General features: G+C 45.0%; 1 protein-coding gene across 1 annotated transcript in view; it reads left to right on the top strand.

Annotated features, from left to right (window-relative positions):
* VEPH1 (ventricular zone expressed PH domain containing 1) overlaps positions 1-25,698 on the top strand; it is a 187,999-nt gene that overhangs the window by 114,734 nt on the left and 47,567 nt on the right. Inside the window, exons 6-7 of the mRNA XM_078607698.1 lie at positions 11,279-11,746; positions 24,307-24,524. Of these exons, the coding sequence (XP_078463824.1) occupies positions 11,279-11,746; positions 24,307-24,524 (686 nt within the window). The remainder of the gene's footprint in view (positions 1-11,278; positions 11,747-24,306; positions 24,525-25,698) is intronic.

Genomic DNA, 25,698 nt, shown 5'->3' with positions numbered 1-25,698 from the left:
AGATGTGAGATGGCATGCACCGATGTAATATTATACAATTAGTAAATAAAGGCATGACTTCCAACCAGGCCGAACACTGGGTCAGCGTGACTTTCAGTTTTTTTGCGAAAACACAAATTTAAATGCCCCCTCTCACCCCTTATATTTAAGGACAAAGAGCTCTTTGTTAGGCAACTGGTACAATTGCTCTTAATTCTCACCTCTTACGGCTATTATGGGATGGTGTGATCAGTGCTATGCATAGGCGCCTCCTCAGTGCTGATGTTAATGCCCTGAACCAGGTACTTACAAATGACAAGATATTTTACTCAGGAACGTAGGATTAGTCTTGCTGATCGGGGAACAAACTCACGACTGTCGAATTCTGCTGTTGGGTGTCGCTGAGTAACGAACAAGGCCACACAAACCAATGGGCAGTTCCCAGTCCATGTGTAACGTGGGTTCAGTGCTTTGGCGGCGAATTTTACTTAACACATGGACAGTGTTGGGGCATTCGGTGCTAAAGTTAATTGTTGGTTTAAAGGCCCCATGTGTGACTTCCTCTAAGGGGGGGGGGGGGGGGCGAATGGCTCTGAAAAGCCCTCGGAACACTCGTTGGTGAACAACTCTAAAATCAAGTATAAACCCACATAGCAAAGGCCTGCGCGTGCACAGGCACACACACGTGCGCGCGTGCATCCACACACTCCTGCGCATGTGCATGAAGACGATTAGCTTTCTTGCGAAAGGCAGTTAGTTGGATTACGGGCTTTGGGGGTAACGACACTCGTGACAGAGAGATCCACTGAAATTCAAGCATCTCAATGACATGGATGTCGAGGTTCCGTATTATTTTGGATATCTGCCAAATAATTTGCACACCGACAGTGGCAAACGATAACAGATTATTGTGACTTCATTGGGACCGTGTTTAATAACTACTTTACACATGATGACAAGCTTAGGCAATGCCTCGAAGCAAAAGTTCAATATTAGACAAAAAAACCGTGATTTAGATGAACACTTGAAGTCTCGTACTTAAGCTGGCAAATTGCACGTAATAGGATACGCAGTGCAGATATGTGTCCATGTCTTGTATTTAACCAGAGATGGAGGGATACAATCAGCTTGCGTGCAGGAGCTAGTGGGATTGGTGTGGTGTGAGACCGAGAGTGATAGGCTTTGGGAGGCCTACATTCAGCAGTGGATAGCTCATGGCTGCTGTTGACGATGTAAACAAGCGAGGACGCATTTGAGGTTCGAAATGTTATTTTGCGACGGAAAACTGACTCATGATAATTACATAGCAACTGTTGTAATTTTGTTAAACTGGTTGAAAATATCATTTGGTTACAGACAGTTTCACTTTTTGTATTTAAGCTCAATCATTAAAGGACCTGCTCTGACAAATGATGTCACACGGGTCATCGGCATCAACCTGATTGCGGACGTCATGCCTTTGGACATTCCCAGCAGAAGTTATGGGGAGGCTGCCAGGGCAAATTGAAACGTTCAATTCCATGCACAGCAGTGCAGTGGCATGCGAACCCTTTCTCGTGTCTGCCAGTGATTTGCACGCATGAACGTTCTAGGATCAAAAGGTTCTTGTACGTGGAGTGTCTGGATACAAGAAGCCCCAGAGCAGGGCCTCACCATGCCCCATGTGTCAGCCCCTATATACAGGACCCATTCACGCCACAGGCTTGAAGCCCTTCGTATGGCCCCCACACCACAGCTCTGGGGTCCTCATAATTCTCTTCGTGTGGTGGTGACTTCTCAATAAACCGAACCACACCCCCAGATTGTTTTAGCCTTTATGCATTTTGTGGCATAAACGTATTTTTGTTCATTGTTTATGTTTGCTTACTCTCTCACTTTATTCCTTGGCGGTTGATAAAATGTGGTACCGCTTTGTGGGAAGTCATTATTTTTTGAGTATTTGGCTGATATACATTTCCACATGACAAGCCACTTCGTTATCATTTTGTGGCCAAGTCGCTTCTAAAAAAGAGCTGTATAGCTCAGTGGGCCTTACCTGTTAAAATAAAAATAGCTTAGTAAAACTATTGCTTAGTTTAGTTTTAGTTCATTCTTTGAGCCAACAGCATTCAAATGCATGCGTGAACAGCCGTGCATGTATGTATGTATTCATGTGGGGAGCGGTAGTGTAGCGGTTAGCGTGCTGCGCTACAAACCTGGTTCGATTCTCGCTCACTGGCCAACATCAGTGACGATTATTTGAACCGGCCCTGGGCCTCCCCTAGGTCGACTCAGCCTCAAATGAGTACCTGGTGCGATGTGTAATCATCGCCACTTGGGAGACAAAGGCGGCGGGCGTGGTGTTGGCCACGCACCCCCTCGTGTGCCATGCCGGCCTTTATAGGTGCTCGCTAAAAGCACTTGCCCCTACAGTCTGTTAAGGCTATACGGGGGATCTTTGTCTTTATGTGCACATATACATTCAGCTTGATGGTCTTTCGGGCCGAGTGATGTTCGCTAAAGGGCTCAGGGCTCAGTAGCCCTTACCTGACAAAATAAAAACATAGTTTAGTTGATCCTGCTGATTGGGCCCCACTCTGGGGGTGTGGGATGTTCACCTTTGGCTTAGGACCATCAATAGAGATCAGCTCAGCCTCCAATCGTCTTTGGAGTACAAGGATATATGAGCACAAGACCATTCTGTATCTCCACATAGTCATAACGATGTGTTTTAGTCCATACGTCTAATGACTTTCAAGGCAAATTTTATTAAGTAGCAATTGTCAACTCTGGACTGGGTTTGACATTCTGCGTTTCATCGGCGGAAAATAACATGAAAAATGTAATCTGATTCTCAATCCACCAATATATGAAGGACTTTGCTGGTCATGTTGGTGATGGGCTTTGTTTGACGAAAGCTCACAACACTGGCCAAAGTGGGTTGGGGAAGGAGGGGAGGGAGTACGTGTAGAGAATCGGTTCTAATATCACTTGCCATTGATGTTAGCCCTGACTGTGCATCGCTCGGGTCACCGGGTTCATGGCACAGTGGGATAACCAACGTACCAAGGCTCAACCCCGTTTGGAATATACACCACACCGAAATGAAACTTTACATTGGCACGTGAGATTTACAAATGCAGCAATCACATTTAATCAAATAGTAAAATCGTATCATTAAGTAGATGCGCATCACCGCTTGTGACAGATCCATCGATGATGCCGTAATTGCAGGCACTTTCCTGTTATTTACGCACTTTACTGAGGTTACGTGAGGCCACGTTTTCCCATTTCCACATGGGCCAAATGCAGGTATTTCAAGTTCAATTTCACAGTCTCTGACTGAAAATACCACTGGGGCCCTTTACCAACCACTTTTCAGGCCACGTAAACCACCTACGGATACTTACAGCCATCGACATCATTCGCGAAATGTGCACTTTCCACAATATGAATGAATAGATGTAAGTAATTTCACGTGTTTTTTTAATCGTTCTATCAGTCGTATTATATGGCTGTGTGAAATGAGAATGCCATTTTCTGCACTAACGCTCCATCGTATTTTGTTGGTAACCCTAACCATCCGTCGAGAAGCCATGTAATGCTTTCATTATAATCAGCTTCCATCATTAGGAGCTCAGTGCGGCGCCTTTTTCCAGTCGACCAAGTGGCGTAGAATCCTTAATGCTTACGACCGCCGTGTCTCATCTCATGTCGCAAAAAGCGTGTTTCATAATTACCCCGGGGAACTGTGATGATCACTTGTGAGTAATTGGAATTCAGGAAAATGTACTGTAATTTGTTGCGTGTAGATTTTAGTTTAGCTGTAATGAAGGGGGACAAAAACAAAGAAAAGCCTTGGTAAAGCTTTCTAATAAGATACAAAAAACCGATTTAAAATAATAAAAAATGTTTTAAACCAAACGCAGCCCACTGAGCTATGAGGCTCTTTTTCAGAAGCGACTTGGCCACAAATGATAGGACACCAAAGTGGCTTATCACGTGTAAATGTATATCAGTCAAATACTTTAAATGCATGTTTCTAAATGTGGAGGGAAAAATTCGGAGGGCCCGGAGAAAAATCCACACAACCACGGGGAGAACATGCAAGCTCCAAATATACAGGCGTCAGAGGTCGGGATTGAACCGACGACCCCCTGCATACCGGGCGAGGTAGTTAACATCTCACTATTGTCCTCTAGTGCTGGGCTATTTATATATTTTAAGTAATTGATCACTTATTATTGGTTCGGATATTCGACGAATCATTCAGTCATTATTGAAAATAAGCCTCACCTCTGTTCCCACGTGACATTAGATGGTAGGTGATGGGCGGGGCCTTGGTGAGGTCATTGGCATCAGCAGGCGCGTCACGCTGGGCGTGGCTTGTAGGGGTTTCCGGCTTTCGCCCAGACAGGTTATGGCGGCAACTGCAATGTTAAAGGAAACTCAAATACTCTTTGGTTCAAATTTTATAACTACGTGACTTTACCGAAAGAAGCAAAGAGTACGGATTCCTGCAGTCACGAAAGCTTAAAATCAAGATTGAAATTCAAATAATAGACCGTGAACAAGGAGGCAATTCTAATATTTCGATTGATCATTCCAGCAATCTCTGCTGACTCATCCAAACACCCTTCTCCAATAACATCCTCTGATCTGTGAATGATATGAAAAATAGTTTTATTCGCTTAAGAAACAAGTCAGCCAACAGCAGTTGATCCTCAAGTTATTGATTTCCGTAAACAAATATTGTCACGATGCTACGGGCTTGAGCATGCAGGATTTATTTGGTGGTTGGAAAAAATAACAGCACTACGACAATTGTTTTATAACTGAAGGGTACCGCGCAACAAATGATTTCCCTGGTATTTAGCATAGTGATACTGACTGCGTCCGGAAGAGGAAAATTTGCAGACCCCATAAGGAGATTACTCTGTCCTGATGCCAAAGCAGAGACATGGGTGCTCCGGGCTATGCACATTCTACCACTGATCTTTTATTTCTTCCAGTGTGTTTTTTTTGGTCTTGTTACATATCCCGTCAATATAAAAAAACGTCTCTGTACATACCTCCAACGTAATTGGGTTATGGCTTATTGCAGAGGTCGCAAACAGGTTTTGATTCCTTACCCGTACCCGGCCGCACCAGGGTCGCAAATGGGTACCCGTACCCGTACCCGGCCGGATATGGGTACCCGTTCCCTACTCGTACCCTACCCGAAATGATTGACAAACGGTTACTCAACCAGTGACTCACGGCCTACCCGTACCCGTACCCGGCCGCACCAGGGTCGCAAACGGCTACCCGTACCCGTACTCGGCCGGGTACGGGTAGCCGGGTATTGGGTAGGGTACGGGTGTCGGGCACCCGGTTGCGACCTCTGGGGCTGATTGTGAGGCTGATGCTCAAACCAGACGTGGAACGCCATGAGCAAGACAAAAACAAACGCAGCTTCACGCTGCCTTGCAAATCATCTGTGGGTTGCAACAGTCATTTTGAACGCCAGTCTCTATTTATTTTTCCAGTTGAGTTTGAATTGCAATAATATAATAGATAATACGGATTTAAAAAAAATGATATTTTGTAATAGTTTTTACAGCGCATTTTAATTTCTCATTTATTTATTCACCTCCCCCTCCCCTTCAAATTCTCACTATATTCTGTTCTACGATGAATACATTTAAAATCGTAATTGTTAGATAGTGGCACCGATAAAATGACAGTCCCTTCACTCGGCCCTCTTAATCCACGCTCGTAGCAATTTTCCACGAGAATTTAGTTTCTCGTTTTCACATTGAAGCACAATTTCACGAGCACGGGCCCTAAACGTCAAGCAGCTGGCAACAAGCTGCACGATTGAGGTCGCAATAGACAAGAGTGAACACGTTTATTGTCGTTGAGCGAGGTTATAAGAGCCTGGACAGAGAGGCGGTGGGAGAGAATTTCAGAGTGGAGAAGTGCGGGCGAAAAGAAGCTGAGAGAGAAGTGTGGTGGTTGAACACAGCGTGGGTGCATCGAAACAGTCTGGTAGACTAAGTTCGTTTTCCTTCTCCCGCACCTCCAATTAGCATGGCTGGCTACGTACGGTGCGAAAGACGTTCAACATACAGGCATACATATTATACATACGAGCTTTCAACATGGGTGAGGTTTACGTGAACAGTAACCATGGCAGTCGCGACAGAATAGTGATACGGAGGTGACTGATTGCCGGTGAGCGAGCGACTGATGTGAATGAGTGGGTGAGTGACTGGGTGCGTGAGTGGGTGAATGAGTGGGTGATTGAGTGAGTAGTTCAGTTATCGAGTGACTGGAGTTAATCGTTGGGTGCTGGATCATCAATCACCCCCGACCGCTTCACTTTGAATTCAAACAAAGTGCAGCGAGGCAGGAACTGGGTGCTCCTCCTCGGATATGCTTCGCGTCGGCACGGTCGCAGCAATAATTTGTTCGGAGTTAGAGAATGCTTCAAGCCGTGGTGAGGCTACATCCTCTCAACCACCGCACAAGCATGCCGAAAACAAGGGGCGGCCATGTCGAATGCTTGTTCGGTGAACCGTTCGTTGGTGGTGCTGTTCGTATTAAGCGCGCGGCCACGTGGCGCGAATTCGATCTCCGTGGAGTCGGGTCGCTACGGGGCAGGGCTCGAAGCAAGCGTCGGTCACAATTTCAGGTGAGTCGTAGCGGCGTGCTGTGACTGCCGCGTCAAGCCTTTCACCAGTTCCCCGCCTTCATGTGCCGCTCACAGCAGGCCGTGTGGGACTGTGGACAATGTAAAACTCTGTGGGACGTAGAGCGTGTTCTAAATGGTATTTTCTGGATGGGTTGCACTTAAAATTTTTTTATATATCTGAATGCCAACACCCAGTGCAGAAACACCGGCGCAACCAAGTCTAATCGTTGGCAATCCCCAGCGGAAATCAACGGAGCGTGAGCGAGAGAGACACACGAGAGGCCACTTGTGCATTTAACAGACGGTGGCCAGTGATCGTGCATGAAAGTTCGGTACTTCAAAGTGACGCAGGCCCGGATTAAATATAGGTGTCTGGGACAACTGCGTCAAAATCATGCAAGAGTAAAAAAAACTACTTATTTTCACACTGGTTTGATTTCACCCAGTGGCGATTGATATATTAAATGGTTATGGTGCCCTTCCCCACCTCACCAACAGGCACTGACCAGCGCCGTGAAGTATGGTCAAACAACTGCCCATGAATGACGTGGCAGGGCCAGCCCTTGCATCCAGCATCGGATGAACACAGGGCTGTAAGTTATTATAATCAAACGTAATATTAGCGACCGATATCGTTAATTACAGCGCAATTATTTAACGATTAACATCTCGTTTATGTGTAAACAATGGATAATTACGATGGAATTACTTTGTGATTGAAGTTGCGGCTCGTTGGTATTGCGTAAATTAATTTTTATAATACTTAATATGCAGGAGCATGCGTGCAGCATTGGATAACCAAGAACATATGTTGCCTTAGCCCTACTGCAACCATAACAAGCCACGAATAAGTAGTATATTACTTACATACTGTTGCTAATGGCCAATTAATCAAATCTTGTCATATAAAAAAACAAGAAAGGCTAATTTAAGAAAACACTATTTAAACAAAATGTTTGCTTTATATTAATTTTTTCTTAACAACGTGATATTATCCGGGCATTTTACTTTTTGAGGGTGTGTGATGCCTTGCAAAGTTAAATATCTTCAAACATTTATCTAATAAGTCTTTCATGAATAGAACATTAAAGACAAGCCACGGTGCGATTGTGGCCATGCAGCCAAAACTATGGGCCATACATTAAACCACTGTACTCTGCACACCTTCAATTAAGGAGGAATAGCCAGACTACATGAACTCTATCTGTCCTGAAGCCCTCTCGTCGCGGCTAGCAGACCTCGACATTGACATTTAGCTCCCGAACATCTTGCCATTCGCAAGAACAGAATAAGAGGTGACCGAGGTGGCTCAGAGCAGCAATCCACAATGCAACTGCTCAGGTGTCATTAGTTTGATGACCTAAGGCCATTAGATTAACTCCGTCCGATGTCCAACGTTTTGCTCCACATGCTGAGAGCTTCATGCCAAACAGCAAGCGGTACGATGAAACACACACACACACGCGCACATCGAGTAGCAATAAGGCACTACCACGAAGACCACGCGCAGGAGCATCCTATTGAACTTGGTTTTGCACTTATAATAAGTTGGAAAGTGTGATCCCTACTGTGTAAAGGATAAAAAAGGGTGCTTGAAGAATTTCTCAGAAGACCTGACTGAAAATTCTCGTCCGCAGGCGTTCTTTGACACTCAGGGTTGCACCGCACGGCTGTACAAGATTTCCAAATGGAATCTTATTCTCACGACACGTTGCCAATTGCGTAATTAGAGGTGGTCCAGGAGAAAACAAAAATGACAAAAAAAGAATGGAGCGCTTGTTTTAATTAGGCCCTTCTGCATTTCCTCCCCGCAACCCTAACAGTCACCAACAGTTTTTATGATCGGAATAAATCACAGCCTTTATGCGATGCTTTCATGTGCGCGCGCGAGATTTTATGCATTGAACATCAAATTCATAAACACGAGTGATCGTTCCGTCACATCAAACAACCGTGTCGCGTGCGCACATATCAAGTGAGGAACTAGCAGTTGCTGTATTTCCAGGCGTGATTTAGTGGCCAATGTTTTGCATTGACAACTGCACTGAGTCACACACATTTTCTATTGCATGTTATTCTAGTTAGTCACCATGTTTTATGGAGCACTAGAGATTTTCATTTTATCGTTATGTATTATTTCCAGATTAAGTGCAGCAGGCAATATAATGCGCTTGTGACTCATTCTAGATAACGCGGCTACGAGAATTGGTTCCATGTATCCCAGTAATGTGTAACAACTACAAGTGGCATTACAACATGCGGAGATTAATACACAATGACAATACGTCTGCGTGCGTGTGTGTCTCTCTCTCTCTATTTTGAGAGAGAGAGAAAAAAATGAGTGTAAATGAAATTGATATAACTTTGGCTGAAATAATACAATTGTGGGGTGGAACCAGTGGGACAGCGGTTCACGCATCAGGCCATGAAAGTGGGGAAATCCAAGTTTGATTGCCAGCCATGGCTCACTATCAGTCGTGATTGTTAATGTGATGGCGCGTTGAGTGGCAGACTTGTGCCAAAAAAAAACATTTACTTGACATCTGAACCACTCCCGAGCGCTCCCCCCCCCCTCCCCTTCACCAACTTGTAACGACCATCATGGTGAAGTATGGTCAAACAAACCCCCCCTTCCCGTCACTGACGCAGTGTGCCATGGCATTCGTTCAGCAGTAGATTGACAGGAGGCTGTACATGATATACTTATACTGATATAAAATTGTACAATTTTCTGCCGTTTGTCAATCATTAGTGTGGCGGCCATAAGGGGTGTGGGGGGCGGTGTTTATGTTATATTTCTTATTTTTTATAATATTTAACAAATAATTAACTATTTGTACAGCAGAATAGTGTCATGGGATGAGAGGAGTCGATGAGAAGGATTGGTAGCGCATGCTGGACAATGACGACACGTGAAATGAACGATGACGAAAGTGACAATGAGTGGGTGCATGATGGGCGAGTGTGACGAAACGGTGCAGGGAAGTTGGGAAGAGGAGTGGTGGAGTTAGCGATGGGGAAGGGAGAGTGAAGGGGAAATTGAGTAAGCGAGTGATAGTGAGTGAGTTTTAAGGGACGAACGAAAAGTGGACAGTGAGGCCGATTGTTCGAAGTGTTTTCCAGTGTGAGGGTGCCATAAACGAGAGAGAAGGGGATCGTGATTGGGCACAGGGAGGAGGTGGGACACAGAGACAGCGACAGCTGGGATTGTGAACGGAGAGAGCGAGAAGGAGCGTGGAGTGAAGCGAGGGAAGCGAGAAGATACTTTGGGGCAAGACCGTGGAGAGATTTATAAACTCGGGTGAGGAATTAGAAAAGGCAACGGTAGTAGATGTGTAGCCAGCGTGGCTGGATTAGGAGAGTTTGATGTCTGGGAGTGGATTAAATACATAGGCGGGGATTCTTCTTCTTTCATATGGCATTTTGAAAGGCAACAGTTTTTATTTGTTCTTAATGATCATCATAAATGAATGCAAAGGTTCCTTATCCAATCCAATGATGTGGTTGACGCAGTGTGGATTTCAGCGATACCGCCAGGATGTGCATGGATAGAGCATTCATTGGTGATGTGCTTGATGGTTTGGACTTCTCCACAGTCACAGTTGGACGATTCTTTGATCTTCCATTTATTGAACGTGCACGCGCATCCGCCGTGTCGTGTTCGAGCGCGGTTCAGCGTGGTCCATAGTCGTCGTGGAAGAGAGAATGCCGGTGCTTCCACCGTCGGATCGTGAATGATGTTTTTGTTTGCCACGTCCAGAGCCCCCCGTGATTCAGACCTCCGAGTGGCGGTGTCATTAAATTTGGCTGCTAGAGCAGAGGCGCTCATCCAGAACGGTTTCCTGGATTTTAGCCTTGGGCGGCGTGGGGGTTCCTTTAGATCTTGATGGAGCGGCAGAGTGAAGTGTTTCATTATCTTGTTGTTGTACTCCCGTGTCGTCGCATCATCGCGTCGGATGTTGGCCGGAGCGTGATTCGCCAGCAGAGGAAGCCACGGGAGTGGAGTAGACTTTACGGAACCGCTGCTGATACGAAGCGCGTTGTTAATTTCGGCATCGACAAGGTTCGTGTGAGGGCTTGCACCCCACACCGGGGCACGGTACTCGACAGTGGAGTAAACAGGGGCCTGCGTCGATATCTTCAACGTGCTGGCATCGCTTCCCCAGGTTGATCCTGCAAGTTTCTGAATAATATTCACTCGTGCTTTCGTTTTGGCTTTAGCTTGTTTGAGGTGGTGATGGTAGTTAAGCGTCCGATCCAGGATAACTCCTAGATACCGAGGGTGTTCATCATGCCTTAGCTTCCCTCCGAGTGAGTATGAGGGAGGTTTCAGTAATCTCGTCGTGTGAGGAGTAGGGAGTGAATTATACGTTTTATGGCCGCAGTTCAGCTGAGCGTGCAGACTCTGCAAATTTTGTGAGGTTTAGCCATACTTCACCACTTTCACCGACCCGCCACTGACCAGCGTGGTGAGGTTTGCTCAAACAACCCCCAAGACCTGCACGGCGTGGGGAGGCCCTCGTCCAGCAGACAGCGTATCGGCAAACTCGTGCCGCACCACACCCCACGCGTGATCACGTGTGCACGCGTGATCACGTGCACGCCTTGTGACGCGCTGCACCGCCGCCCCTGTCTCGCGCGCAGGTGCTCTCCGAATGCGTCCCCCAGCTGCTCCCTCTCCTGAGGATGGCCGAGCACAGCGACATCGCCTTCACCCTGCTGGGAGAGCTGGCCGAGAGGGGGCCCGCCCTGCTCGTCACATCACTCGCCGTCGCCGGGGCAGCTGCGTCGTCAGCAGCCGCCGCAGCAGCACCAGCAGAAGCACCAGCGGTGGCAGCAGCAGCAGCAGCAGGAGCGGCAGGAGCAGCAGCAGCAGCCGAGAGGGGACCGGCACTGCCGGAGAATCCCTCGGCCGACCCTCCTCGCGGTGCTTCGGGGGACACCGTCAGGGCTGCCGGAGGCTGCGTAGGTGGCGAGGGAGCCGAGGGAGCGGACGTGGAGGGACGGGGGCTCGACAGGGCCCTGCGCGAGGTGCTGCAGGCTTCCGCGTGGTTTCCCGCGCGCACGGGGCAGGCGGCCAGGGTCCTTGGGGTCATCGGGCGAACGCACCAGGTACGGATTTTCTCACGAATGTTTCTTTTTTACGTAAATATTTTTGGGGTATTTCCCCCCCCCCCCCTACAAATGTTGTCCCGATTGTCACGAGACAATAATTCGGATCACTCCCGGAGCAGCGCAACCCTTCCTTCGTGTTAAAGAACGGCACATGAAAGTGGATTTCGCAGGGCTATCTCTGAATTGATTATGTTTTTTCATTGGCACAGTAGACGGAAAGCACTTTACCACCCACCCTGCATATGAGAGTAATGTTCGTCACACGATGTGCGTTGGCAGACGTGTGTGAGCGTATGCATGCATGCGTGGCCTTATGCACATTTTGTCTATTAGGGAAGGTGCGGTTCATGTGCTACGCAATAATCCTCACAATCCAGATCCAATGATAACAATTGGTATCTGAACCTAACTGGGCATCCATTGCATCAACTCAGCCTAAAACAAGTACCCGCTGCAGATAACGGTGGCCATGATTGGTCCTAGCCACAACAGGGCCTCTTTTTCCATGTCTTTTGTAAAATAGATGCTCACGAATATCACTCGGCCCGAAAGTCCATAAAGCTGAATGTGCACATGAATACATATATACATGCACGACCGTTCACGCGTCCGTTTGTTCATTAGGAGCGTGCGGTGTGGTGTGCATTTGAATGCTGTTGGCTCACAGAATGAAGTGAAACTAAACTAAGCAATATTTTTACGAAACTATTTTTATTTTAACAGGTAAGGCCCACTTGGGCTATGTAGCTATTTTTCAGAAGCGACCTGGCCACATATGATAGCTCAACGAAGTAGCTAATCGTGTGGGCATTGCTTGCAGCCAAATACTCATGTTTCTAAATGTGGAAGGAAAAACCGAGGACCCAGAGAAAACTGAACGTGACCACGTGGTGACTCCAAATATACGAGATCAGACCCACGATCTCCTGTATACAAGGCGAGGTAGTTCACATCTCGCCACCGTCGCGTTAACATAATGAGTGCCGGGAGCACCTCGGGTGCTCTCACCGTCTAAGGAAGGAAGCACGTGACTTTCCATTCGTTATCGTTCCTCTCGCCGGCGTGCTTTAGTGGAAACACCTATGGTGGCTACGTACGGTGCGATAGAAGTTCAACATTCATACATACATAATCCATTGTGCACAATACTCTATCGCACATGTGGCCGTTCGTGCATGTGTAAGTAATACATATGTGTAATTCACAGGAGCCTCTGTCCCTTGGGAAGCAGAAACTAGAGCACCGGTCCTGCAACAAAGAATGCCCTTTAAAGTAGGTTCGGTCAGAGCCGGAACTGAGTGAAGTATTCCACACATCTCAGTGGGACTGAGTACATTACAGGGGCGTCGTGATAATTTACCACGGGGGGTGATCATAATTGCCGACGAATGGTGACGTGACCCAGGGCTGCCCGCGCTGTCAGGGCGCACGGCGCGAGTGGACTCGGGACAAATACGGCGCAGTCACGGGGGCCTCACGTTTTCAATCAATTTTTTTTCGAAACACGATAAGTACTTTTTTTTTCCACCCCCCGCGAGCGTGACTCAGGCACTTGGCAGCCTACGCGCTGCGCTCGGCGGGGATCGCTGTAATCTCTCTCGCGCGCGCGGGCTTGCTGACGCCGCCACCGCCACTGTGTGGGCGTGCGAGCCAACGGATTCGTTTAGCAGGGTTTGGGAAGCGGGGAGGCTTCGCGGGCAGTTCAGAGGGCAACAATGCGAATGACCCCCAATTCCATTGCTGGCCTTTTCGCACGAAGTCGATGGCGTAGCCGTCGGGTGTGTCGGCAACGGCGGCGGGAGGACCCACGGGCCAGATGGGGGGTCGCCTGCCGGTCTGCGGAGAAGGGGGCACATCGTTCACTGCGGGCATTCCCTCTTTATTCACGAACTTGCTATCCGCGAATTGTATCTGGAACTCTATGCGAATGCATCGAGAGAGAAAGAGAGAAAGTGATGCAGTGATAAAATAAAGTGATTAGATAAAGTGATGAGAGAGAAAGATTATTTATGTATCTTCTTGGTTCTTTCGGTAAAGTCACGTAGAAGGGAAATAATAAAATAAATGAAATAAAACATAATAAAATATTTATTATTTTATTATTTCCCTTCTATGTGACTTCACCGAAAGAACCAAGAAGATGAATCCCTGCAGTCACAAAAGCTTTAAATCGAAACTTATTTATGTATTTATTTAATGTTATTCATTAAAAAGACATGTTTTTGTCGGCCAATGTCATTATCCGTGAAATTTGCTCTTCACGAGCATCTCTGGAATGTATCCGTCACGAATAACTATTATTTTTATTTTAGCAGGTAAGGCCCACTTACCTATATAGCTTTTTTTTCAGAAGCAACCTGGCCACAAATGATATGTCAGCAAAGTGGCTTATCATGCGGAAATGTATAGCAGTCAAATACTCCAAATTCATGTTTCTAAATGTGGAGGGAAAACCCGAAGGGCCCGGAGAAAAATCCACACGACCACGGGGAGAACATACAAACTCCAAATATACAGGTGTCAGGGTCAGGATCAAACCCACGACCTCCTGCATACCAAGCGAGGTAGTTAACATCTACCCACCGTGGCACCCAGCAGGATTGGACAAGATGGGCCCCAATTTAATTTCGTGCACCAGTGCCCATGCAAACCATCCTACACCACTGGCACAGAAGTACCGTACAATAATGGAGTTTGCTACAATGCCCTCTGCTACCCATCACTTCGCCTCTGACAACTGTTTTCGTGCATGGTGGTCATCCCCTTTTGCGATGTGATGAGATGTGGTAAGTTCCGGGTGACATGGTCGTAGGCTGTATTAACATATGTGTGGGTGAATTCTCGTGTTTGTATCTACATGTCAAGCACATTAGCCTGTCGTACCCATTTCTACGAAGCCTCATTAGACCAAATATTGACTCCTGAATTCCTTTCACCCGTGGTGTTGCTTTAAACTCCAGTTGTTCCACAAATCTGGCATTGTACCGAGTCGCAAAAAGCGTTGGACAATGTCAAGCCCAAGGGTTGTGGGGAGGGCTTCTCAGTTCGAGTTCACCGAAAACAATGGCGCTGAATGCGTGACTCAGAGTCTGGGAGCATAAGGCTTGGTCCTTGGAGGGAGGTGCACAGTTCAAAGATGACTGGTTCACGAAGAAAATTCTCTCCATTGCTGCCTCAGCTGGATGGTGGTGGTGGGGGGGAGGGGAAGTGGAGAGGGCTACGTGGCCGCAGTGTTGGTTACTGCCACGGTTTGAACTGTGGGCCCCTATGCGATCATATGTGCCCCCTTTTGGGTTGGCACCTGCGACGCTATGAATGCAATTCAATATCCGTCGCAGTATTTCGTTGCCTCTGTGGCCGCGTGGGCGAGAGCTGGCCTTCAAACAAAAGCAACCTGACATCTCGATTTAAAGCTTTCGTGACTGCAGGGATTCATCTTCTTGGTTCTTTCAGTAAAGTCACGTAGAATGGAAATAATAAAATAATAAAAATAAAATCTAATAAAATAATTCTCACGACGTTTCGGCCACAACGCAAGCAGCCGTCCTCAGGTGGAGAACAGGTCTGTCGAGAAGACTGCTGCTTGCGTTGTGGCCGAAACGTCGTGAGAATTATTTTATTATGTTTTATTTTTATTATTTCCATTCTACGTGACTTTACCGAAAGAACCAAGAAGATGAACCTGACATCTGTGAAAAATATGGTATGACTGTAAAATATATCTTTACAGCTCATCGGATTCCTCGAGTATGAATACATATTCTGATTCTGAAACTGAAAAATAACACTCGTGGCGGTTGAATTTGGATACGTGTGGACGATGCTAAGAATGCTGCGGCAGAAAAGGGTAAGTGACTCGGCATACGTAGAGTGCGATAGAAAGTGTGGTGGATGCAATCGGGTTGAGGGGGTCCCGACGAGTGGGACACTGTGTCCGGGGTCGAGGGGGCCGGTTAGCGAAGGCGGGCGTCACAGCGTCAACCCAAGATCGGCGACCAATAGGAAGGCCCAAAGCCGGACGATGGCGTCACGTTAGACCAGACCCTGGAGGTTGGGCTGTCGACTTTGTTACTTGTGAGGGATTTAGACGAAGAAACAATTCAATGATTAAGTGTGTTGGCATCCACAGCATCGGCCACGATGGCCTCTTGGCTTTATTGAACCGTTCAGATGAATTATTATCTCTTAGAAGTTCTGGTTGTGTTTTTGATTTTATGCCAAGAAAAAAATCCTGGTGTGAATGAAATACAATTAAAGACACATTTTATAAGCGAAGGATGGACGGTACTTAGTTGGTGTTCAGAGACCCAAACATTCAACACAATTATGCAGAATTACTACATTGATAAGGTACATAAATACGCATGTTTTAAATGAAAGCATTGGGTGCAGATATCCCACTGAGGAAAGCCAAATGTGTATGTTTTTAGGGCCAAGGTTAGGTCAAAAGTTTCAGGATATGTAGGTTTATTTTGACCAGACCAAGACCTCCTGAAAGAGTTATTATTGAAACTAGTTTTACAATTTTATGAGCATTCGGTCATAGCAAATAAATATTAGTTCAACAAGTATAAAGATTTTTACTCATCAAGAACAATTATATTATATCATAATCAACAATATATTCAAATGAAACTCACTCATTGTCATTTATGAATCTCAGCGTAATACATAAACAGATTTCCATGTACCCATTAAACATGAGATGATTTCTTCATCAATAATAAAAAAAAAATATTGTAATGGTTTGCATTCATAAATCATGGCTCAACAAATCAAAAACTTTCACGTATCAAAACCAAACATAAGCTCTCTTAATCGACCAAAAAACTCCCCTTCATATTAAAACTCATTAGTTAGCATCACAGTTTCTCTGAAGTTCAGGGACGTCTTTTTAAAGGCTTCCATCTTTGTCTCCGTCGGCTCGGAGACCTTGGTTTCAATTACAGGAGTGAGTGAATCCATGTGGCGTGCCGTCGTTTGCAAGTAATTGGCAGCAGCACGTATTTACAGGGCGCACAAATGTGTCTCTGTAGTCGACGGCTTCAACTCCAGATGTAACCAATGTCGCGTGGGTTGTACGTCACTGCAGTGTGACTTAGCTATGGAGAACACCCGAATGCAAGGCAGGCAGTAGCCTCTGTGGGTAACGTCTGGCATCTATTAGGGAGCTGTCAATTGCTGTATTGTTATTCACATTTTTTGTTATTTATTGCAGGAGCATGATTAAATGTGTTCATTACAATAACAGAGCACAATACGTAATCTTCCAGAAGCGACGTGGAATGTTTTAGAGCAAATAGAATGAGGTGTTTGCCACAGAATATTGTTCAATATTTTTTCAAGAATATATAACCATTTGTCTTTCAGTTGGGAATTTTCAGGGGAAGCTCATGACGAATTTGGAATTTCCCAAATTTTACTTATATTTAGGAATCATATTAGGCCATTACATTTGTTTTGTTAAAATGTCTAACATTACTACATCTGCTACAAGTTTGCTATTTTTTAAATGGTTTTAGTTACAATCATGAGTCATTTATGATTGCATGAGGAACGTCTCACTACCGTGTCAAGACTTATTCAAGAGGGTCCTAATACTGGTAGGAACCTCCTGGTTACACCAGCCCACAGGGGGTTATTGTGTCCGTCCGTCGTGCATCAAAAAATGGGAGGGGTGGGGCTGGGTGGAGAGGGGAGGGTGAGGAGGGGCTGGGTGGGGAGGGTGGGGAGGGGCTGGATGTGGAGGGGAGGGTGGGGCTGGGTGGGGGGTGGGAGGGGTGGGGCTGGGTGGGGAGGGGCTGGTCACCCCGTGGTGCCCTTATAAAACTCAACGTTTAACCTACTCACACCAGCTTGTGCCCGCCCTCACAGTCTGCCATATTTGCGGAATACACCACGCCGCCGTTGACCCTGGCCATTGACCGATCAACCCAACGTTCCTACCAGCTCCCTCCGCAGGATGTGTTTTACAATCAGAATTAGAATATTTATTTATATTGGAGGAATCCGATGAGCTATAAAGCTCCTTTTCACAGATGTCCAGTAGCAACGTTTGTCAAATTCCTGTTTACTAACACTCATTTTGACACGTGATAGATAACACATTATCATAAATATAGTAAGCACATGTATGTATGTACGTTACACTTCTTTGGCGCCGTTCGCAGCCAACCGTGCTAATCGGAGGTAAGGGGGAAATAACAGCAAACTGAACACAAATAGCGGGTCACGTGAGTGAATAATGGTCATTGAGCCTTAAAGATGGGTTCATGAACCCGCTTGCTGCTGTCCTGTTTTCTGGCCATCTCTCAGCACAGCAGATATGGGAGACTTCACAGAAATGCGATGTGATCCACTGCATGATAACAGCCGATCATAATTAGTAAATAATCATCATAACGACAAAAACAGCCACCGCCGTTCACCACTGAGTGGTGGTGATGTCACCACGGTGCTTGTGCCAGGCCAGGTGCACTTTGAGGCCACGTGAAGTGTCGAAGGCTCGCTGGCAGGAGGTTGTGGAACAGAGCCAGGTGCCGTGGGTTGGCTGACTGAGATGACTGGCAGATGCACCAACTGTGCTCCCCACTATGCCAACTTACTACTGAACACTCACATTGTTATTTATATACAAATGAATAACGTTATAGCTTTAATAAAACACGAATACATTATGGCCTAATCTATTTAAAACCTTTTTTTATAACAAAAAAATTAGCATTGAATTTCCCCAATTTAACAAACTACCCCAAAAACTAATTTCGTGGGCTAATACAAACCCTAAAATTAAACACATTTAAAAATAACATTTAACACATTTTTTAATACATTCCAGCAAGAATGATGAATTTCCGGATGCTCGAAGGAACGTTGTTATGCATAGCAGGCTTATACGTAATGCACTTGTTAACATCCCAATGAAAAGTAAACGCTGAAAGAATGCAATAGACCCACTGAATATTTTATTTTAATTGTCTTTCTTCCCAAATTTTTTTATTTACATCAATTGCTTGCTCAAACAAACGAGGCTGAAACAAAAACAAACATCAGACGAGCGATGTTACTGCACCGCGCTCTGGGGGGCCCTGCCACCGATGCGATAATACCTGTTTATTCAAGATTTGAAGCTTTCGTGACTGCAAGGATTCATAATCTTTGGTTTTTTCGGTAAAGTCACGTAGGTTAAAAAAGAAAATAAATCAATTAAATCACGACGTTTCGGAGGCAACACGGTTTCACCTGAAGACGGAAGCTTGTGTTGCCTCCGAAACGTCGTGATTCAATGTATTTTTTTCTTTTTTAACCTACGTGACTTTACCGAAAAAACCAAAGAGTATGAATACCCGTTTAGTTTCTAATCGCAAAAGTAAACTCGGCGAAAATGCAGCAATTTATTTAACATGATTAATTTTAGTTTTACAATACATGGTTAAGAAGCATAATAACCCTGCTGAAGGCATCGCTAAAAAAACAGTTGAGAATGATATTCTTAGGTTTTTTCGGTAAAGTCACGTAGGTAAAAACATTCAAATTAATAAAAGTAAAAAAAAATCACGACGTTTCGGAGGCAACACAAGCTTCCGTCTTCAGGTGGAACCGTCACAACCACGACAGCTGTATCAAGTAAATACTTGATACAGCTATCGTGGCTGTGACGGTTCCATCCGAAACGTCGTGATTTTTATTTTTTTACTTTTATTAATTTTAATGTTTTTACCTACGTGACTTTACCGAAAAGACCTAAGAATATGAATCCTTGCAGTCACGAAAGCTTCAAATCTAGAGTTGAGAATGATGTTATTAAATGCAGTGAGAGATTATTTTATTTAATTCACGTGGAATATGTTTTGAGTTCTATGAGGCATTTACACTTTGTCCCATGTGCTGTGCAACGGACCTTGAACAGCCCGTGACTTCACAGTCCATTGTGCACCAGTACGGCGGGCCAAACCCGACAATTATACAAAGTTAACATTCAGAAAAAAAAGGTTTATTCTCTAAATGCTTTACATAATTTTTCTCCTCTTGGTAAAACTGCCACTTGGCATTAACGGGGAGATGGATGATGATGGTCATAGCACCCTTGAGTATTCTCCGACGAATCTGAAATAAAATTACATTTAGTTCTGATAAGATTCCAGGGTGTATTTCTTCACTATGCATAGCTCTGTAAATAGCAGTCTGCTAGCATTTACAGAGGCCTGCATTTGGGGACGGGGTGGGGGGGCATAACGGCCATCTGGTATACATGGAAATTTCCACTTTCTTCTGGAAATTCTCTTTCGTGTTTGTAAATTCACCTTTTCACGTCAATCCATCATGGGGCCCCTGGTGGCGAAGCAGTGTGTACGGCTCACACTTGTTACACCCCCGGGTCACAGGTTTGAGCTCTCGACTTAGCCAAGAGCGAAGAGAAGATATGGATCAAGCCTTCGTATGGCTTATATTTACCATCCGAGACTGGAATTGATCTCCGACATCTGAATAGCAGGATCGTCCTGACAAAAACGACTTTCGAGACTCAGTGAAGCTTTCCTGCGTACCCACAGAGCACTCATTTTCGAATGTCTGCCACCACCCGATCCTATTCGACAATAATACGTAGGCTATAACTATATATAATTGTCATATTATTTAAAATACAATTTCTTAACATTTTGTTACTCATATTCTTGTTTCTCTCGGTTAAGTCACGTAGAAGGGAAATAATAAAATAATAAAAATAAAACTAAATTCTCACGACGTTTCGATTGCAACAGGTGTGAAAACCTGATGATGATTGCTTGTGTTGCAATGGAAACGTCGTGAGAATTTTATTGTTTTATTTGTATTATTTTATTATTTCCCTTCTACGTGACTTTACCGAAAGAACCAAGAATATGAATCCCTGCAGTCACGAAAGCTTTAAATCGACATTTTGTTACTCCCGTTGATTTGGGGCCCCCTTGTGTCCGACTGGCCCCCTATGCGTCGCATTCGCTGAATGCCCCACTGTTGCGTCCCTTCGACTACTCACACTTCACCCTACCACACACAACCTGCCGCTCAAATAGCCGAGCTGTTACCCATCTTTACTGCTTGGGTGGACAGAGGCGGCGGAAGGGATTTAAGAAACTTGCGCGATCGTTTCCGCTGCCGCGCCGGGAGATCAATACGTCAGCTTCTGCATCGCAAGCACGGTAGGCTAACCGCTACAACACACGGCAGCAGCAATCATAGGCCATAGTTAGGTGGCCTTTAAGCCAATTGAGATATTCAGCTTAACACGTAGGCTTTCGAAAACCAATATCATCCATAATACAGGTTATTTTTTTGGGTTAGATCGCGTAAATATATAAATGTGTCGTTAAACCCGCCACAGCCAACTAGTAAGGTTTGTCATGTAGAGAGAACATGCCAATTCGTTACTAGTACAGCACACCGGTGTGTTGGAGAGCCAAGCTACAACATTTATAATCTGAGTACGACGTTTCGCCAGTAATTACAACCGGCATCGTCAGGCGGCAGCCGGATTGTTGTGGATTTACTCTCCAACACACCGGTGTGCTGTACTACTAACGAATGGCATGTTCTACGTGACAAACCTTACTAATTGGCTGAGTCGCGTGGTAGCGGGTTTAATGACACATTTATATTGACGCGATATAACTAACTCAAAAAGAAACCTGTATTATCAATTCAGATATTATCGTCATTTCGTTTCTCGTTATGTTGCAGGTGAATTCAGTGTATGAGCACATTGCAATCGCGTGTGTTTAACTAAAGCGAAACACACAGACCCACGTGTTTATCTACAAAAGACACATACAGTGTAATCGGTACTGTGTTGGCCAAACAAACCCAATCCTGAAAAATTATCTGCAAATCAACTCAATTGGGATTTACACACAGCAACACCATTGCCCCCTGCTGCAAAAACTTGGCAGGACCCTCTTGAAAGAGTCCTGAGACTCAGCGAGGTTTTTCCTGGCTAAGCAAGCGTAGTAGTAGTCGTGGTAATACTAATTAACATGTACATTCTTTGTTGAATACCCTACATTGTCCACACTCTGCCGAGGACACTCCATCCCAGAGATTGTACGGAGTTTTACTTCCCTACAAAACATGTTTACGCACTCGGGAATATCCCGAGGATCATAAAAATAAAATTGATGACGGAAGATTGGAAAGCACTCTTTTGTGATCTCAGAGCTGCGCATGTGCAAATGTTTAGGGGGTGTGACACATGCTGCGCTGTTATAAGCCGAATGAATCGTCCACGGGTATCCTTGCTCAACATATGCCTACAGCAGGATCGATCACGAATGGGATTGTGGGTCATCCGGTGAAATGCATTTTGCTGTTGTGCCCAACCCATTGTTACGAGCTGCCCTTTTCTTTTCGTCCCTTGAGCTTTGTCTTGTTGAGTGTTTGAGATTGAATTGTTCTGCTCCGACGGTGGCTGGAGTCTGATGTCCACAGCCCATTCGGGCGTGTGACAATCTTATTGTGAAAATTCTGTCACAGTTCCTATGACCACTGTTTCATTGCTTTTATGGCTTTATTTTGGTGATTTTCGAAAAGTTTTTTGGTTTGGCCATGTTTGTTTGTTGTAGTACAGAGTTAGACTGATGGCCTTAATCTAAGTTGTCTTGTGGTTGTTGTTGTTTGACTTGCATCCCACTGGGATATTTGCACAGGGTTGGTGTACGGTGATTTTTTCTCCAATATTTTGCTGTCTTTTCTTGGATTTTCTGTTTGCACATATTCACTTTAAGATGTTTTCTTGTTCATGTTTTTGTTTTTTGTTTGTTGCGGTTGCACCCGATTCAAGAGCCGAATGGCTCACAGGGCTATACCTAATAAATTAACTTTGAACTTTGAATCTGCAAGGCAATGTTTGAGTACATGTCTGACATGTCTGCGGTTGACTGAGGACAGAGTGATAATAACGTTCAGGATTCAGCTGAGGACATTCTCATGACATCCCAGCTGCTGAAAGGTGCATGAGTATGGCAAGGTGTCGTTGTGAAATGGTGTGTGAGCGCTGTGTTGAATTCTAGTGTGATTTAAAAATTTCAGCTCGTTCTGGGACAGCGATGTTTGTGTTTCATCGAATGTGACTGGATTGACAGCTGTTGAGAAGACAAATTGGAGATGGTGTACTCTACAAATAATCCGAGCTTTTGGGATGTGTTTCTTCTCAGTTTGAATCCTTGTCAGTTCAAAACTTTACCCATGACTCCCCACTGATATAAAAACATACAATCTACATCATTGGCTATTTATTTATTTATTATTCTTGATGTCCACATTAACGCTGACGTAAAGCACGTGTAACACGGTAGAATTTAAACTCGCTGCTACATCAACATGATACCTCAGGGTCACCAACAGCAGAACCACCAAGCGACCGACACGATAGATCAAGCGATGTCGTGTCAATTATTCAGACAATTCATGTCCAAAGACGAGCGAGGGCAAGGTTGTCACTAGAAGTGCACACGGCAAACCCGCGCCGTGGTGTGCGTCAGGCTACCATATCCTCTGCTCGTGGCGAGATTTCCCTTTCTCATTTTAGGACATTAAAACGTGAACGAAACTAAGAGATTATTATTTCATTAAAATTAAATCTATATATTTCAGCGGTCCAATCTTGATTTTAAGCTTTCGTGACTGCAGGAATCCATACTCTTTGGTTTTTTTGGTAAAGTCACGTAGGTAGAAAATAAAATCAAATAAATCACGACGTTTTCGGGCGCAACACAAGCGTCTGTCATCAGGTGGGAAAGCATAAATTGCTGCTGTTGCAGACTGTTTTAAAAAGGTTTGAAACGGGTGTAGCCCATGGGTCATGAAGAAGTGGCTGGGTCTAGTGATGTTAATGTGAGAAATTCGCATGTAACTGGGCACGGAAGTAGCTATGATAATGTGAGAGATTAGCATGATGTTAATGTGAGAAATTAGCATTTAACTGGGCACGGAAGTAGCTATGATAATGTGAGAGATTAGCATGATGTTAATGTGAGAAATTAGCATTTAACTGGGCACGGAAGTAGCTATGATAATGTGAGAGATTAGCATGATGTTAATGTGAGAGATTAGCATTTAACTGGGCACGGAAGTGGCTATGTTAATGTGAGAGATTAGCATGAAATAACAGCTGACATAGGCATGTTGGATGGAAACATCACAGTTAGTTAAGACTTTACCTGGTTAATAACGGTCCGACAAAAAAAATATCTTGGCTCCCCGCATAGAAAATGTTTACCCGCAGTGGCAGCCACAAAGCTCACAGGCATCACCCCGCCCCGATGAAACCTTACTTCTGTATTTTCTTCTTCCTTTTTGACTTGCATCCCACTGGGATATTTGCACATGGTTGGTGTACGGTGATTTTTTCTGCAATATTTTGCTGTCTTTTCTTGGATTTTCTGTTTGCACATAGTCACTTGAAGATGTTTTCTTGTTCATGTTTTTGTTTTTTTGTTTGTTGCGGTTGCACCCGATTCAAGAGCCGAATGGCTCACAGGGCCACACCTAATAAATTAACTTTGAACTTCTGCGCCACGCAGGACAGGGCGCGCCAGTGCCTGAACCACATGGTGTCCCTGCTGTCCAGCACGGAGCACACGTCACACCACGCCCTCCTGCTGGAGATCAAGAGCATCACCGACAAGTTCGGCCTCCTGCGAATCCACGGCCGCGAGGTCTACCGCATGAGCAACGGCTACGCGGCCATCGCCTCGCTGCTCGCCGGACAACTCGAGAGGGGCGCCCCCGAGGCGGACAGGTGGGCTGGGATTCATCTTCTTGGTTCTTTCGGTAAAGTCACGTAGAAGGGAAGTAATAAAATAATAAAAATAAAACATAATGAAAATTATTTTTTATGAAGGGAAATAATAAAATTATAAAAATTAAACGTAATAAATTTATTATATTATGCTTTATTTTGATTATTTTATTATTTCCCTTCTACGTGACTTTACCGAAAAAACCAAGAAGATAATAAAAATAAAACATAATAAATGTATTTTATTATGTTTTATTATTATTATTTTATTATTTCCCTTCTACGTGACTTTACCGAAAGAACCAAGAAGATGAATCCCTGCAGTCACGAAAGCTTTAAATCGAAATTTAAGGTGGGCTGGGGCTTCACGCGCCGGGGATGACGGACAGGGAGGGTCTCCTCCAACGCTCGTGCGATGGCGGTGACCACGATTGTCGACGACGATTGTCCTTACCCCCCCCCCGCTCCACGCACACATCCGATCAGCGTGGTTGGCTACGTACGGTGCGAAAGAAGTTCAACGTGCATGCATACGTTCATCCTCGTCCTGAGCAGCGTTGGATGCACGACTGCCCAATATCATCACCATCTGTCACAGTTCTGAGATGCCACAATGCAAATCATGCCCGCGCATGAATTGATTTCATCGCTACGGCTTTGGGTTCATTGCCCCAATGGGCACATTCTTCCCTTTCCCTCGGCTTTAATTCCGTGACCAACTTTGTCCATCAGCCTCAATCCCTTCTCGTAATGTGTTCTGCCCAAGCCCACTTACTTTCCTAACAAGTCAATACGATTTTGCTGATTTGGCATTTGTTTGCTGATGCTTCCGCATAATTTTTGCATCTCAATGTAATTCCAAGCGTGCATCTTTCCACGTGATCTTAGTTGGTTTTGTTCTTTTTTTTCTTTGTCATTGTCTATGTTTACAATACACACATCACAGCTGACAATATGCACTGATTAGTGGCGAGATGTTAACTACCCCGCTTGGTATACAGGAGGTCATGGGTTCGATCCCGACTGACCCTAATGCCTGTATATTTGAAGTGTACATGTTCTCCCCGTTAGTTAACTTTTCTTTAGTTCTTTGTCAAGTTCACTTTATTTCTGAATTTCATGATTAAACTCATTTTTGCAAAAACACTATATGATGATCTTATTCAAGTAATTA

This window comes from Lampetra planeri, chromosome 28 (assembly GCF_965212315.1).
Source record: "Lampetra planeri chromosome 28, kcLamPlan1.2.h2, whole genome shotgun sequence".
NCBI lineage: Eukaryota > Metazoa > Chordata > Hyperoartia > Petromyzontiformes > Petromyzontidae > Lampetra > Lampetra planeri.
The sequence above is the reverse complement of the archived record's forward strand: the minus strand, read 5'-3'. Positions and strand labels throughout refer to the sequence as shown.